Below are 15631 nucleotides of genomic sequence, written 5' to 3'. Positions count from 1 at the left end.
CTCCTCCTAATCCTCATCCTGATCTCATGTTTTGAATGAATGTAGCCTCGTAGGAAAAAAAAAAAGAAAAAGTAATGCCATTTTGTTTAGACACTAAACACACAGAACAATAGTTGATTATAGACACATTTTAAGATATTTGGAGGATGTTACGGCGATTTAAGGCTAGAGGGTTGGAATAACTTAAAATTGAACTAAAGGTACTCAGATCAGATGCACTGCCGCAGCCTGTTTCAATAAATTAGCTTATCGGGTGCAAATTTGAACCTTTTCAGCTTTCCAGTTTCTATTCTGGGGCGACTTTGGGCTGTTGTCTCTGGGGAAATGAGAGAAATGGGAATAAAGCTTCCTTGAGGAGTTTTATTATTGTTATTGTTATTTGGATTTTTGCCTCACAGCACTGATACAAAGAGACCAGCCTGGCTCCAACGCCGTCTGTGCGTCCTGCTGACTGTCTGTGTAAACATGAGGAAGCTTTGGAGGTTTTTTAGGCCCCGCTGTCTCTTTAAAGGCCGCACCTGCGCAGCTGCCTGGTGCTGATGCTGCAGTGCCCGGGTTATTTTCGGTAAAACAGTCGGGGTTACTCGCGTTCAAGCGGGCCCTACATGCCTTACATCACCCCTGAGAGGAAACCAAAACCATTTTTAGCCAATCGCACCTGCCTCTTAATCAGACCAATTTAAAAAGATCTCTCACGTCGCCGCATGAGCAATCTCAGCCCAGCAGCCCATCTCTCTGTGCGACTTGTCTCCCATAGCTGCTAAGGTTATCAGCCAGGACCGTGTTTTTAGATGCAGACACAGTAACCCATGTGCATCTGAATCCATCACACTGATTGCAAAACTCTGACTCTATAATGAGCCCTGTAAATCAGCCCAGGTTTACACTGCATTTCCATATTTGGATTTATTTTATTTTATTTTATTTTTTTTTATATAACCCAGCCTTGATGAGATGGAGAGGAGTCAGAATCCAAAATAAAGATGAATTTTAACGTTCCAGGAAATGTGTTGTATAGCCATTTTCAAGCTTGACTGCTGCCATAGGGGCACATGGTGTGCGGCTACAATCTATTATCCTGCTTCAAAGGCAAAATCATAATTGCATTATGCAATATTTGCCTTGACGAAAGACAGATGACCTTCTCTTACTCTGTAGGCTCAAGTCTGTATACATAAATTATCTAAAGAAAAACCCCAACCGCATTCATTCATGCCTTCTTAGAATACACAAGGCAGATCATTTATCAGCTTAATGATTATCAAGTAACGTTCAGTGATGACAGTGTTTCTCTATTCATAAACCATGAATTAACAGTGACTGATTGCCACATGTGTGAAATAAGGGTAAACACTCATGTTAGCTTTAACTCCAGTCTGGTGCTCTTACTATTTAAACTCAACAAAGACGTCTTTGCAAGGTTTCACGGTGTGTGTAGGAGTGAAAGCGTTCTAGGACTGGGGTGTGTTAATAAATGAGGGTTAGGCTCACTATAAGTACTGAGCTTAGGCTGTAATAGGCATCTGAGGGGGAAGCTCGTACAGGATGGCACTGAGATCAGCTGTTCTCCTCTCTGTGGGCTTTCTTCTGGTGTTCACACGAGGAGCTCTCACAAGCAAGGGTGAATATTTAAGAAAATATGAAAACATAAGCTTAAATGACTCACTTTTGTGTGTGTTCATCATGCAAAGTGTGACTATAACTGAATATAACATGGCATGCAGGTCCAGCGACTGTTCCGATCAGGCTGTCTGTGGAGAGCGACCTGTCTAACATGCCTCCTGAGTCCTACTCCAGCTTTGTGGTAGAGGGAGGTGTGCTGCTGGGTGCACTGAGGAGACTGCAGGAAACACAGAAAGACTTCAAGTAAGACCACATGGCATCCCCTTTAATATCTCTGCATATCATCCTTTATTCTTAAAAGATACCTTACCTGTAGATGGATGTCCTGACTCTCTGTGCATCGGCAGGTTCACAGTGAAGGAGGACCCAGACTTTGGCCTGTTGCTGGAGAGTGTGAACGGGGTAGCTGGAGATGAGCGCGAGCAGACGTACTGGGAGATCCTGTCAGAAAGCTCAGGAGAGTACAGCAGACTGGATGTGGGTGAGTGTCATCCCAAGAGTTTCAATATCTGGGGAAGACCTAATGAGCTGTAATGCGGCAGGAGAATTGGTTGTCCTCTCACTTACAGCCTCAGGATGCCCTCTTGTGTGATTATTCTAAAATTGTATTGTTGTGCCATTGTTACTCACTCTGTCTTAAATATATTTGATGTGATTTTCGCTGCTCATGAGCAGACAGTGCAGCTACATAATTATTTTTAGAGGGCTTCTTTAGTTTTTAGAGTACAGAAGATTATTCATAGTTCTTCATTATCCTCTAATTGCTATTACTGCAAGAACAGCACAAGTGAGCTGTGTGTCCCTTTTCACAGGACTTGGCTGCTACACACCTAAAGCGAATGAACACATCATCCTCAAGTTCAGCACCTGGTCTAAACAGTGATGATCCCTCTGAAGTCTTCAGCAGGAACTCTTCAGGATCACATGAGGAAAAAAATCAAACCTGGAATCTGTGGCTGTCTCTAGATTATCTGTTTATTGTAAGCTCCTGTAAAGGCAAAGCGGTGCTAATTTTGGTGGCCTGATGCGGAGAATAAATAAAACAGCAACATCTAGTGGCTTTCACTGGCAATGTCAGTAATCACATCAAAGCTGGTGTGTTTGGTCAGCCTTGTGTCAGCTTTGACTTAGTTATCTTTAAGTGTTCACTTTAAAATATATATCAAGAATTAGAAACGAATGCAACAAATATTTTGATGACCACAAGAAGAAATATGGCCACATGCTAGAAAGTTCTGGGTGAGAAATGAGACACACACAATTGTTGTGAGTGTCATCATTTTTCAGCTCATAGCAACTTAAAGTCTGTTAAAGGAAATGACTGCAGATTCAGGCTTTTAATTTGAAAACAAACTGAGTGTTTGCAATGGAGATTGGGTGCTTTGACTTCAAATTGGGCTTCTGTAGGAGCCAAATATTATCCGTTACTATAAAAAGTATTTTGTTAGAATGTGTGACCACCACATTGATAAAATGTTGATAGATTGTTGATAAATTGGTTGTTGTCCGACATGTATGCTGTGCATATGCATAGTGCATGCTGCTTCTCGACGCCAAGGGCTGAAATAGTTTTCAATATAGTTTTTTTGTCTTTTTATAAAAAAGTTACTAGTTCATTGGATAAAGAGAACGTTTTTTAGTTTGACTTTTTATTTTTATTTCTTTCAAATGCACCAGACATTTCACATTTATACACATCCGTCTAAATAATAAAAAATAAAAATTGGATTTTGCAAGAAATAGAAATAGAAATAAATAGAAATAAATATTTTGCGCTATTTTTCAAATTAAATCATTTAAATATTAAAAGGCGTACATGGTCTACTACCTATAAAAACAAATTGCTAATAAGGTCTATAAAACTCTTCATGTTAGCTGTGACCCCTGAGCTCCCTGACCAAAGCTCCTCCCTTTGTAACAAGATTAAAGTTTCATCTCCTTCCAGGACAGATGGACTGAGAGGTGGAGCGACATGGCAGAGAGGCTAATCTCTGTGGTTTCATTTCCCTAGATCCCTGTGTTTATCTTCATTTCTTCCTTTCTCTTAGAGACACAAACATGTTTACAAACACACGTATTACATACAGTATGTGACACCCTGTGGGTGCAATTTGTGACATGAACTCCAACATCTCACCAACCTCACTTTTCTTTTCTTGACCCTGTCACCACTTTACATCGCAGAGATTGACTGAACCCACCGTAGCAGTTCTGCTTTGCTCATAATTCACCGCTGACTCAGATGGCTTTGAACCTCAGGCACTGAAATCTTCTTGTTATAGCATAAAATCCTATATATAGAAACCAAGCAGACATTATTGGTTTCAGTGTGCCAGGAAGATCAAATCAATGTTTTAAAACATCCAGATTTTACTGCACTGATTAGTCCAAACAATTGGATCAAGCAGGAAAAGCATCGTGTGGCTCTGCCGTGTGCAAGCTGTCTGTGTATTTCTTCTTCATCTGATGTCGCACTGTACAGTCAACATAGTGGCTTCTCCATGTTTTAACCCGCAGATGCTAAAAAAAAAAAAAAAAAAAAGATTACCTTTGCATTGAAGTCCTCATAGAAATACAGCAATTCATGTTTAAAGCAAAACTTCATTCCTTCATTCTACATTCAAGTGGATTTGCACTGAAACGTCACTGCAACATGCACAATATTATATCTGTTCAACAAGTCCATCGTTTCTGATCAACAGTGTGGTGGGGAAGCTACTCACCGCATGATAAAGCGCAGTCACAAATACAAGGGACACACTGTGAAAAGAAACGCTTCCAGCCAGTCTCCTTCTTCTTACAGTTGTCTATCCGACTACAGCCTTGTTTGGGTAGGCCGAAGTAGCTCTTGTATGCGCAGGTGGAGTTGCACGTCCCGTTTAGTTCCCTTTCACTGATTTCAATGCGTCCTCGAGGACACATTCCTGAAAGACATGCAGGGACAAATTATGTGCTGAACTACAAGGCTCAAAAGGGATTACGAAATGTATGTGTCACTGTGGTCAGTGTTAACTCACGGAGGCAGGAAGGTTTCGGGGTCCACAGGCCATTAGGCAGGCAAGATCTGGTAGGGTTTCCCACTAGCATGAAGCCAGTGCGGCAGGCGTACCTCACCACAGAGCCCACCCACCAGTCGTTACCATACACTACTCCATTATAGTCCACATCTGGCCTCCCACAATTCACTGCCACACAGAGCAGAGGAAAATGCAAAAGCAAGGCATGACATGAAGCTCCAGAACAGGTGACTTAAGGTTTTCTATGTTTAAATGGTTCTATCTAATGCCGTCGTTGTCGTAGTCTTACCTCTGCACAGGGACTTGTAGCCGAGCCAGCAGCAGCTCGAGTCTCCACAGCGATCTCTCCTCAGCTCCTGGTGCCGAGCCTTACAGCCTCCTAAACAAAGGGGCGCTGACCCAGACCAGTAGATGTCATCTATGAAATCTGGTTCTGGAATCCACTGGGTCTCACCTACAGTAAAACATCTTTATTAGCTTCTTCATACAGCAGGGCTCGACAAATCACTAGCATCCATATAAACATAAAAAATCTGAAAATAAAAATACTTTCAGACTTCAACAGCAAAACTTAAGAAAGATGTTGATAAGGACTGTGCAATTAGCCCTGTCCACTGACTTAAGAGACCAGCTCAGGATTGAAAAATAACATTATACTGGCATTATAGGAGGTCTTACCACTACCTTCCACCTCTCCAATCCACCCGGGGAACTGAGAAATGGCTCTTTGGAAGGACCAAAACAGTAGCAGCAGCAAGGGATACGACCTCATGGTGCCCATCTTCTGATGCAATTAGTTTCTGTGAAAACCTGCAGATGGATCTAGGAACCGACTCTAAGTCATATTACTGTCCAGAAACATTCCGTACATCATAATCTTTGCAAAGTCAGACATGAAGGCATTAGAAGCCGTCCCAGTAGAGCCGAGTCCACTCACTGCAGAATGAGGAGGCAGTGAGCAGGAAGTAACACTTAGACTAAGCTGTGTGCGCTGCCTAATCTTCTACACACAGCTAATACCACCACGTACTGCATGTCATGCTGTGACTGGACACGCCGCTTTGACATGGCTTGTCATGATTTAAGTCACCTGAAAAAGGGAAGATGCAGTCATACCAGAGAGACAACATCTGTTTATAATCACCTAATATCTGTTTGTCTACCAGGAGCTCAGTCAGTACATTTTAGATTCCTAACACGTCCACTCTAGTAAAGCTCAATCATGAAATAGAGCTGCAGTAGAGTAATTACATTCAGCAGGGGCCGCTGTAATGTAGGTACAGATGGTGGATAATACCAGTGTAGCGACCTGTAAGTCACAGGAAATAAATTAATTACTATGATACATATTCCTCACTTAATGAGCTGTTAAAATAAATAAGCAATTTTATCGTGCAACATTAAAAGCATCTAAATAACACAAAAAAAACGATTTCAAATGTGATTTTTGCAAACATTTTTGGGTCATAACTTTATTCAAGCGTGAAAAAATACACACTCTCTGAGCTGATGAGGTAAGCCCTCTGCTGGATTTCACACATTTTGGTGAACACTGATGCCAACACATTACTGTGACTCATATTTTTAACATTCAAAGGTGTTGCTGATGTATTTCTACTTGGGACAGCTTTCCCGTTTAAGAGAGGATAGCCGCCCACTAAGCAGGCCAGCATTAGTATCCAACTGTCTGAAGATATGACAATATGAGAAACAATGAATGAATTGAAAATAATTTAAAAATAATGGCAAACAGGTCATCAATATTAGTAAACAAAACATAAAAATAGGTTTGTTGCCTAATATAGGCTCAATATGGGTCATCATGGTGTATGCATCCCTTCACTGGCTAATTTTTTGTCTAAAATTTTTAAGTTACTCTAATCTAAGTTTCTCTGTTCCTGTCCCCATTAAGGGCTCAGAAATTCTGCAAGATTCTTCATACATTTGCCATGTGTCTATGAAACAGCACAGCTAGTTACAAGATGTCCCGTCATGTGTAGGAGGTGTATGGAGGACTGTAGTGGCAGTCAAACCACCTGCGTTCCGTGATGCTGAGCAGTATCCTGGAGTTGCTGCATGACAGAGTCCTCCCCTGCTTCTGTCAACCCTTCGGTGAGAACGTACAACATGCCCTCCTCCTGATTGCCTTCCTCAGTGCTGACGGCTGGCTCCTCAGTCCTCTGCTCCTCCAGCAGCACCCCTCTCAGTTCTACCTGCAACTCTGAAGGAGCTGCCCCCAGAGATTCTTCCTCCAGCTCGTTCTGGCCGCTGTCCTCATCCTCGTCCCCTTGGCCATTTTGTCGCTCCCTCATTAGCTGCTCTGTCAGCTCCACGCTCTCGTAGCGAATCAGCTGCAGCCGCAAGAAGCCATCTTCGTGCTCCTTGTACCTGAGCGATGAAGAGGCCATCAGTGCTGTGACACCCACGTCTCAAATTCAGCAAGAAAGGATTGATTGATTTGTTATTGCAACCCGTACCTGAACCTGGGGTGTCCAGAGGGCCATTTGAATTGATGCTTTTTGTGCAGATGAACAGTGAGGTTGTTGCCCCTGGTGAAGCACTGATCGCACACATGGCACTTGTAGCGAGCTACAAAATTCCCCTGATTACGGAAAGGAAACATCAGAGAACTGACAGAAGTGACATTAAAACTCCTTATCTGAGTGCAAGTTAACGGCTGTTTAAAAGATCCCCCCTTTTCACCTCATGCTCTCTTTTGTTGTGAATCTTCATGGTGCCAAGGGTACGAGAGGTGAAGGCACAGCCGGACACGTCGCAGTGGAAGGCCGGCTCGCTGCTGTGGGTGTCCAGGTGTTTGCGCAAGTCGATGAGATTCTTACACCTGCACGTGCAAAACCAAGGGTGGGAGTATTAAGAAAACAGTAATACAAGAGTGTGTTTACTAGCTTAATCTTGTTTTGCATTGCTGCAGCTTCAGATAACGTGATACCTGTATTCACAGTATTCGCAGCTGTATGGCTTCTCGTTACTGTGGCGGAACTTAATATGGTTGCGCAGTGAAGAGGGTGATGGACAAGTCATGTCACACAGTGGGCATTTGTAGTGGCTCACTGTACCAACAAAAAAGATTAGATAAGATTAAACCATCTGATAATACTGCAGAGCTGTTTGTTGTCAACAGGACTGCCTCACTCACTTGGACATTAACGTGTATCACGTGGTCAACTGGTCAAAAATAGACATGATAAAAGCCTGCTTTTACTCACACTTGCATCAAGAAACTGGAGTAAAATCTTTAAATTTGACACTGTGGCTATAACAACACAGATATATACCGCAAAAATGTCTTCACGATGTGAGTTGCTCACAGGGTGTAGTGGGGTTAGTAATGTTTATGGGTACACCTGTGCGGAAACGCAATTGGCAGTGTGTGTAGGTGAGGATATACGGCAATACCAGTGGCAATGAAAAACGTGTAAAGAACTATTTTGGACCAAATGTTCACTCAGATTGAATATATATGTACATACACTACTCACAAAAAGTTAGGGATATTCGGCTTTCAGGTGAAATTTCAGGATGAACCTAAAATGCATTCTAAACTTTCCAGGTGAACTTAATGTGACCTTCTCTAAACTTTTAAATGCGCATGTGATACAGAGTGACTGGAAGAGTCACAGAAAGGAGAGGAGTGGACGTCCTTTGGCCACATCCCAATTTATTGAGACACTGAAATTTTTTTGTTGTGGTATACCCACCACTGTTGTTAGCTTTTCTTTCAATAAATTGTTTAAGATGAAGAAATTACCATTGCATGCTTCTACTTAAATGCCCTACTTTCATGATATAATATCACTGTAGCATTCACTTTTTACATTTTTCATATATTTCACCTGAAAGTCGAATATCCCTAACTTTTTGTGAGTAGTCTATGTGTTGTGCAATGGCAATTCAATATTCATAATGACAAATAAATATGCTTGCATCCTTATATGTGGTATCACTAAGGTAGAAATCAATCTAGAAGGACGTGGTTTCGAAAATGGTTGTTAGGTTGTAAAGACTGTAATAATTATTTGGCTCAAACATGCAAAAGGAGTGTGGTCGTGTAAGTCCTCCCCAACCCATGGGAGTAATGATTGGTAGCAATGTTAGCCTGATGGAGATGAAGGACAGACTGACCGTGGGTTCTCATGTGGTCTCTCAGTAGTCTTTCTGTTGCAAAACGTTTGGAGCAGTGAGAGCACTGGAACCTCTGACCTACAGCACACAAAACACACAAGCACATAAAGTAAGAATTACGAGACGAAAATAAAAGTTACAACCATTGTTATTAATCTTCCCGTCTTCATTTTGGTTTTCACCTTCCATGGCGCTCTGTCGTATGATGTGGTCAAAGAACTTGGTGTTGCTGGCGTACATCCCCCCACAGCCTGGACATGCCACAACCTTCTCCTGGGTGTGGCTACGCAAGTGCTCCCGCAGCTTGGGACGCCCTTTAGCAGTGGTTTCGCAATCTGTGGAAAAGATAGGCTCAGATCTTGGACTCAACCATTCTACGTTTTTAGAATTAAGTAGGAAAAGTACCTGGCCTCTGAGACTTCTTTGACCAAAAATAAGTAGTATAATCTGTGGTTAAATTGAAATGTCTAAATTCTAATCTTGAGACAAATCATGTTACATTATTTACCTTTCCATCCACAACGTATTGGGAATTCGCAGTCTCCTGCTGGTATATCTATGCACAGGCTATGCATCTCCACATGGCGGTAGAACCATTCTGGGTTTTCATATGGTGGTTGCTTCAAGAAATAACCAGAAATATTTAGACTTCAAGAAGAAAAAGTTTAAATTCTACTTCACAGACACTTAAAGGGAAGAAATCCTGCATGTGAGTAGGTGGCTAAATACTACATTTTCCCAAGTAATCTTGCCTTGCTCCATCAGCAGCTGTGGCCTCTGCCAAGCTTACCTCACACTCCTCCCAAAGGCAGATAAAGTTGTCTGGGATGTCGGGGATGATGTTGTGGTTCTGGTAGCCGATGGAGCAGGTACCAATTTCTGGCTGGGCGTTCAGCACCTGCTGTCCCAACTGCTTCAGCTTCGTATGGTAACAGTGAAAGAACAGATGTCTTCGCAACTCTTCAGGACCCTCCACAGAGCAGAAACCACAATCTCTCCAAAGACAGTTTCTCTCCCCTTGGCAGAAAAAAGTAAAGAATTGGCATTAGGAGGCGCCTGCATTGTCAGTATGCTATGCAATACATCAATATTTCTTGTTTGTCATTTACTAACAAAAAGCAGTCCAGCACAATAAAAAAATATGAAGCATTAACTATTTGGCTGAAGTGGAAATAATTTTTTGCTATAATTTGTGGAGGACAAAATATATTCTACATATATAGCATTCAATTACAAAACATCACGTTTAACATTTGGTTGCACTGGCTGAAGTGGACAACCAACAGAAACGAGCTGAAGCGCAGACATCTTCACTTCTTACTTGTTTTGAGGGCTTTTGCCAGTCTGGTATTGAGGAAGTAAACCAGAAACGGGTGAAGAATATTACACAGTCTGGCCACTAAATAACTGTCTACCTCAGCAGTACAGAGCCAAAACCATGTGTCAGTGTCCCACTACGTATATCAACACCCGAAACAGGCTTTAACTCCACATAAGCATTAGATGAGCCACAGATCATTTGAACCATAGCACTAAAAGCCCCTCACCTTCTGCTTCTTCTTCGTCCTCCTCCGCCATGTTCAGAGCATTAAGGTGACCCTCCGTGTGCTTGCAGAAGTTCTCCATCCGACTGAACGACTCCTGACATGAACTCCATTCACACTCCAACTTCAGTGTTTTCTTATGGATCCGTTTGTTAGGAGGCATCTCCGTAATGTAGTGTGTTTTTATCCTGCCTGAAGCTAAAAACGTCCGCCAGTTGTAACGTTGCTAGCTAACAGCGGGGCTGCTGGTTGGTAACTGTCAGACGGAGGGTCTCTAAAACATTTACCGCCTCTAATAAAGCTTCACAAACATCACCCCGGAAAACTCCGACAGAGAAAACACACAAAAGTGTCAAACTATCACTTGAACAGCAGCTTCAACAAAAGAACTCCCCGTTTAGAGACACTAACATGATGTAAACACGGGAGTTGTTTTGGCTAGAAACAAGAGCAGCGGGCTGTACGCACCGTAATATCTCCCCGGAAACAAGTAGACTGTGATAGTTCCGGGTGTAAAACGTTCCGCTTGAAAAATCATTTGTTTCCATCACAATTTTAGATAGCACTCGTGCTTTATGCTGATTTTCATTTAACACTACTTCATACTTTTGCTCCACTACATTTGGCAGTTTTAAGTATAATTTACAGATTAGGATTTTACATACAAAACATAACCAGTTTATGCAGAACACTATACAGTACAAAACCGTAGAGCCCGACTGATGTTGAATTTCTGAGACTGATATATGAGCATTTAAAAACTGATATAGGTGTTGATAAAAACATAACATAAGTAAATCATTTTAAAAATACAGACACTAGTGAATTTGGGCATTGAATAGTTGTGACCAAGGTGTCTTTGGCATTTCTGCTCTGCAATTTCTTATCTGTTAGCTGACCTACACATTGATACCAGGATATCTTTGGTTTACCTACAATTAGTGATAATAATAAAAACCTTTCCCTTTGACGATACATTTTGCTAACAATCTTCTTAAGAGATAGTATTTACACGCTGCTGTACTGCTACTTCTAATTAAGTAACAAAGTACTTCGTAAAACCACTGTACATAATAATAATAATAATGATGGCACAATCTTATATTTGAATTTTCCCAGCCTTTATTTCTCAATTTAAGCCTTCCATCTCAACAGTAAACAGTTTCTGACTTGTAGTTACATTCCTAAGCAAAATAGTCCAGTGCCATGACTTCACATTGATGTCTGCTGAACACTTGGGGAGATAAATGCATATCAGCCATAAAAAAAAAACAGCTATGCATCCAACAATACCAGGATAGGTATAAACAATCAATTATCATTGTTATAGTCCTCCACCTTCTATAGCCCTTGAGTATCTTTAACTGCAATCCAAACACTATAATCTCACTTCATGTTTTCTAACGTCCCTTCTATTTACCTGCCTCCACCTAATTCACTGTGATGGTCTTCAGCCTCCTTTATCTTTTCACTGCTTTTCTTCAAAATCACCGTTCTGTGTGCGTTTGTTCAGAGGTACAAAAAAACAAAAAACAAAGAAGAAAAAGATACTAACTTTCCCACCCATGTTGTATGAATTGATAGCAATGCAAAATCAAATGTGAGAGGGTACATTTTCGCTTCAACAGCTGATTCAAGCAACGGACCACCATGTGAATATTTGTAGATTTTTATAGCACTTCTGTGTCCATAAATCTCTTATCAAACGGTAACAATTTCGGAGCAGTCAGTCATCAATGTTGTCTGCCTTAAAGACCGAAAGTCATCACTTACTGTGCTTTCCTTTAAAAAACCAAGTATAAAAATATACTTTCAAGGTGGACACACAAGATAATTCAGACCCAGTCACATTTTCCTGCCCTTTAATTACTGAAACCAGGAGACTAACAAACAATACTGCTGTTGATGTCTGACCCTTAGCTGTTTCTGCTTATATGTGAAAATGTTCTACAATGTGAAACATGGCTTTAAAGCTTGCACAGGGTCTTTACTGTGGGTAGAGTCTGAGGCGGAAAATTAACAGTGAGGTAATGGACCAAAAGGCAGATGAGCCATGAGCCTGTGAAACACTTCCACAACAATATCATATTTTCTCAGTCAGGATTCTCTCTTCTTTCCCGGAGAGCTGCCTAGACGTCGTAGAAGAGACGCACCAGATGATAACGGATCCCAAAAGCCATTGCACTGCCCATCACCTGAGAGAGACACAGAAATCCAGTGAAACATTAGCATACTTCCTGATGACGAACACTATTCCAGTTTATTTGGATACAGCAGCTGCTTTCTTATACCTGTATGATGAGCATGATGACTGTGAGGTTTCTCTCATGGGTGGGGCCGAGTAATTTCAGTACCAGATTTATTAAGGTCATGTTGTTGCACTCAATAAAATCATCATCTCCCTCTTGGCCTCTTCGCACCTCTAGTAGCTTCAATAACTCTGCCACCTGTTGAGGATTAAAGGTATTATTGTTATCAACCAATAAACACAGTCGGAGGCCTGCCGCTGGTCGGCCTGCCGTGTGTGTATGCCCTCGTGGACCATTCCTCACTACACGCATGTTTTTAGTAGGTAACCTCTCCAATGTTTTCACTGATTGAAATAGTGATATAATGAAGTGAACTTAAATGGAAATTCTGTCTGACTATCCGGCTAATTAATAAGGGGAATTCAAGTGCAAGCGTGTATTGGACTGTGATTATGATGTGTACACAGTGCTCAGCCAACGTTTCATATCAAAAATAAATAATGCTGCTGCATACTCATTCTGTGCACCGACAATGTGAGCGAAACAGAGCAGAAACAATTAGTCAATTAAACGATAAGTTGCGAGACTAAACTGGAATTTTAGGTAACTTTCAGTTTTGCTAATTGCTTAATTGTTAAAGTAAATTGCCAAACATTCACTGGTTGCAGCTTCTCCAATGTGAAGACTTGCTTTTCTCCTTTTTAAACATCCCTCCATTGTCTATACCGCTTATCCTTAAGGGTCGCAGGGGGCTGGAGCCAATCCCAGCTGAATTTAGGCGAGAGGCGCATTTTTACAAAATGGTTAAGCAATCAGTAAAAACGAGAATACACAACTACAAGAGCATTACCTTCAGAATGAGGTGTCCTAATTCAGACAGGTCCTTTCTTTTGAACTTAGAGTAGCTCATCCCCAGTTTGCCTGTGTCTGGATTCAGCCTTTCATTTGTAGTAACATTGGGAGAAGACAAAAGGAAGAGAGGCCGACATCGAGAGTACATAATCAGAATAAATGATGAATGAAAATGTACCACAAACAAATGTTATGTCCTTGAACAGCACGTTACCTGGGGAGCCGGTGTCTGGGACAGGGGACGACGTGAAAAAGCTGAGGCAAGGAGTAGACAAAGTTAACCACTTGAGGAATGAAGAACAGCAGCATTGTTTTGCTGAAGTGTCCCAGGATGCCGACTACAGCAAAGGTCATCCCAGCAAAGTAACAGAAAGTGTCTCCCACAAACACAGATGAGGGGTACCTGTGGTAGAATAGGTTGCAAGTTGAACAGACATATAAAAATAGCCTTCAGCATTTCCAAATGTAGAGACTGGAGCAGGTTTCACTTACCAGTTGTGGTAAAAAAGTGCTAATGTGGTGAAGAAGAATGGTATCATGAAGTAGAGGGAGAACACATGGTCATCGCGGTAATCTCCTGATAACACATCAAACCAAATGTGAAATGAAACAGGAAAGAAGTACACTGTCCACACTTATTTCCAAACTATTAACATCAATATCAACATATCCATATCTGATGCACCCTGGATTTGCAGCGTAGAGGGTGTGATCTGCAATGCTGATGGTGAGAAAGGAAACAATTACAGACCGCTGAGCTCCACCAGGTTGAAGATGATGATGGAGCCGGAGATGAACAGGGCTTGACCCGACTCGATGCCGTTGATGCCCGCTAGGATGTTAATGGCATTTGTGCAGAATACTGCGAGCATTCCCATGTAGACGTAGTAGAGAATACCTGCGGAAGATCGCAGATAACATCATTTACAGAATGACTGAACACACACCATTTACTGTGTTTCTCCAAAATGCGTATGTATATCCATCAGCACGACGGGCAGAAAAGCTTCTTTTCTTATGAGTAAAGAAAACGGGTGACCCCACACAAAGATCATGTTGGAGGGGATACATATATATATATATATATATATATATATATATATATATGTATATATATGTATATGGCCTGGGGACATCACGAAGCTCACCCATATCTAAGTGCAGCCCCAGCAGGGCTCTGAAGGGCTTGGGCACCACGATGACCGTGTTGCCAAAGTTGGTGAAATAGACCATGAGCAGCGGCAGGGAGGCCATGGTGGGAAGCAGGAGCTTGTGTCTCCACCGCAGGTTCAGCACGTCATCGGCAAAGCCCAGGAAGATCATGCAGCAGATGGCCAGAAGTGCACCAATCAGCTGTACAAACTGACCAAAACAACAGCACCAAAAACACAGAGTTAGGCATCACATTTCAGAGGAGCACGCAGGTTTAGTATACAGCAACCAACCCACCTCATCATGAGGGAAGCCCATGCACTGATCCCCTACAAAGCAGCTAAGGAAAGGCACTGGGATGAAGCAGAAGAGGATGATGAGGAAGACCGTCCCACTGATGACTCCCTGGGACTCTGGGCTGCACAGAGAGGTTGACCAGAAAGAGAAACAAAGCGAGAATAATAAGCAGGAAAAGAGCACATTTGACTTCCAAAATAAACATGTTAACCAAACATATCAACAAACAGACACTGAAATCATCGGACCAATAACAAAAGCACTCACACTTCCTTCTTGGATGTTTTGTTTAGGTCCATTCCGAACAGTCTGGCTGAGATGAAATGGTCTTTGAAAGCAGGAATGAGTTTCAGTGTGGCCATGCAGCCGAGCACAGACATAAAGCAGTTGATCACCAGCGGTAGGACGGGTACCGGTGACATATTTTCAGGCATTTCGGTGGGTTTGAATCAGACAAATCACGTTTCTAGCTAATCTGACGTTTCCCCTGCGGGCGATCGATGAGCGAGCTTTGGCTGTCTTCTTCACGGAGGTACAAACATGTCACATCGTTGTTTTAGAACAAAACACATCTCTGTGATCCCGGTGTCAAAGGAGAAGGAGTCCACCAATCACACTGGTAATCCATAGTTAGCATTTGTGCTATTATCTGTCACTGCCTGGTTGTCCAAACTCCACGTCTGTTAGCAGTTTAACCGTGAAGCCTCGAGTTTTACCGGAAGCTGGTACTTCCGGTTAGACTCTTCAAAATAAG

General features: G+C 42.0%; 3 protein-coding genes across 3 annotated transcripts; 1 reads left to right on the top strand and 2 right to left on the bottom strand.

The window, feature by feature from the left end:
* The first annotated feature begins 1523 nt into the window (after window positions 1–1523).
* LOC139213492 (cobalamin binding intrinsic factor-like) lies at window positions 1524–2611 on the top strand. Its single transcript, XM_070844203.1, has 4 exons — window positions 1524–1621; window positions 1725–1866; window positions 1971–2104; window positions 2436–2611. Exons 1-4 carry the CDS (start codon window positions 1546–1548, stop codon window positions 2504–2506), a joined length of 423 nt encoding a protein of 140 aa, XP_070700304.1. The 5' UTR covers window positions 1524–1545; the 3' UTR covers window positions 2507–2611.
* A 3473-nt stretch (window positions 2612–6084) lies between these two features.
* hinfp (histone H4 transcription factor) lies at window positions 6085–10780 on the bottom strand. Its single transcript, XM_070843584.1, has 9 exons — window positions 10331–10780; window positions 9574–9800; window positions 9292–9403; window positions 8966–9118; window positions 8784–8861; window positions 7591–7711; window positions 7344–7482; window positions 7118–7242; window positions 6085–7028 (listed from the first exon to the last, which is right to left on the bottom strand). Exons 1-9 carry the CDS (start codon window positions 10488–10490, stop codon window positions 6668–6670), a joined length of 1476 nt encoding a protein of 491 aa, XP_070699685.1. The 5' UTR covers window positions 10491–10780; the 3' UTR covers window positions 6085–6667.
* A 665-nt stretch (window positions 10781–11445) lies between these two features.
* On the bottom strand, window positions 11446–15573 carry dpagt1 (dolichyl-phosphate (UDP-N-acetylglucosamine) N-acetylglucosaminephosphotransferase 1 (GlcNAc-1-P transferase)). Its single transcript, XM_070843448.1, has 9 exons — window positions 15145–15573; window positions 14878–14998; window positions 14577–14790; window positions 14180–14326; window positions 13921–14005; window positions 13643–13831; window positions 13427–13514; window positions 12619–12774; window positions 11446–12522 (listed from the first exon to the last, which is right to left on the bottom strand). The coding sequence occupies exons 1-9, from the start codon at window positions 15309–15311 to the stop codon at window positions 12457–12459; spliced, it is 1233 nt and encodes a 410-aa protein (XP_070699549.1). The 5' UTR covers window positions 15312–15573; the 3' UTR covers window positions 11446–12456.
* Window positions 15574–15631: the final 58 nt, after the last annotated feature.

Source organism: Pempheris klunzingeri, chromosome 14 (assembly GCF_042242105.1).
Source record: "Pempheris klunzingeri isolate RE-2024b chromosome 14, fPemKlu1.hap1, whole genome shotgun sequence".
Taxonomy (NCBI): Eukaryota; Metazoa; Chordata; class Actinopteri; order Acropomatiformes; family Pempheridae; genus Pempheris; species Pempheris klunzingeri.
Note: the sequence above shows the minus strand (reverse complement) of the source record. Positions and strands in the feature narration are given on the sequence as shown.

Bases quoted from the DNA above. Each gene is read 5' to 3' on its own strand.
- LOC139213492 (XM_070844203.1), top strand. From the start codon at position 1,546: ATGGCACTGAGATCAGCTGTTCTCCTCTCTGTGGGCTTTCTTCTGGTG. The intron at 1,867-1,970 runs GTAAGACCACAT...GTGCATCGGCAG, and splicing joins GAAACACAGAAAGACTTCAA to GTTCACAGTGAAGGAGGACC. The intron at 2,105-2,435 runs GTGAGTGTCATC...CCCTTTTCACAG, and splicing joins GTACAGCAGACTGGATGTGG to GACTTGGCTGCTACACACCT.
- hinfp (XM_070843584.1), bottom strand. From the start codon at position 10,490: ATGCCTCCTAACAAACGGATCCATAAGAAAACACTGAAGTTGGAGTGT. The intron at 9,801-10,330 runs GTGAGGGGCTTT...TTTTCTGCCAAG, and splicing joins GGACGAAGAAGAAGCAGAAG to GGGAGAGAAACTGTCTTTGG. The intron at 7,243-7,343 runs GTGAAAAGGGGG...TTCCGTAATCAG, and splicing joins ACAACAAAAGAGAGCATGAG to GGGAATTTTGTAGCTCGCTA.
- dpagt1 (XM_070843448.1), bottom strand. From the start codon at position 15,311: ATGCCTGAAAATATGTCACCGGTACCCGTCCTACCGCTGGTGATCAAC. The intron at 14,999-15,144 runs GTGAGTGCTTTT...CTCTCTGTGCAG, and splicing joins AAAACATCCAAGAAGGAAGT to CCCAGAGTCCCAGGGAGTCA. The intron at 14,791-14,877 runs GTGGGTTGGTTG...TGTTTTGGTCAG, and splicing joins TGGGCTTCCCTCATGATGAG to TTTGTACAGCTGATTGGTGC.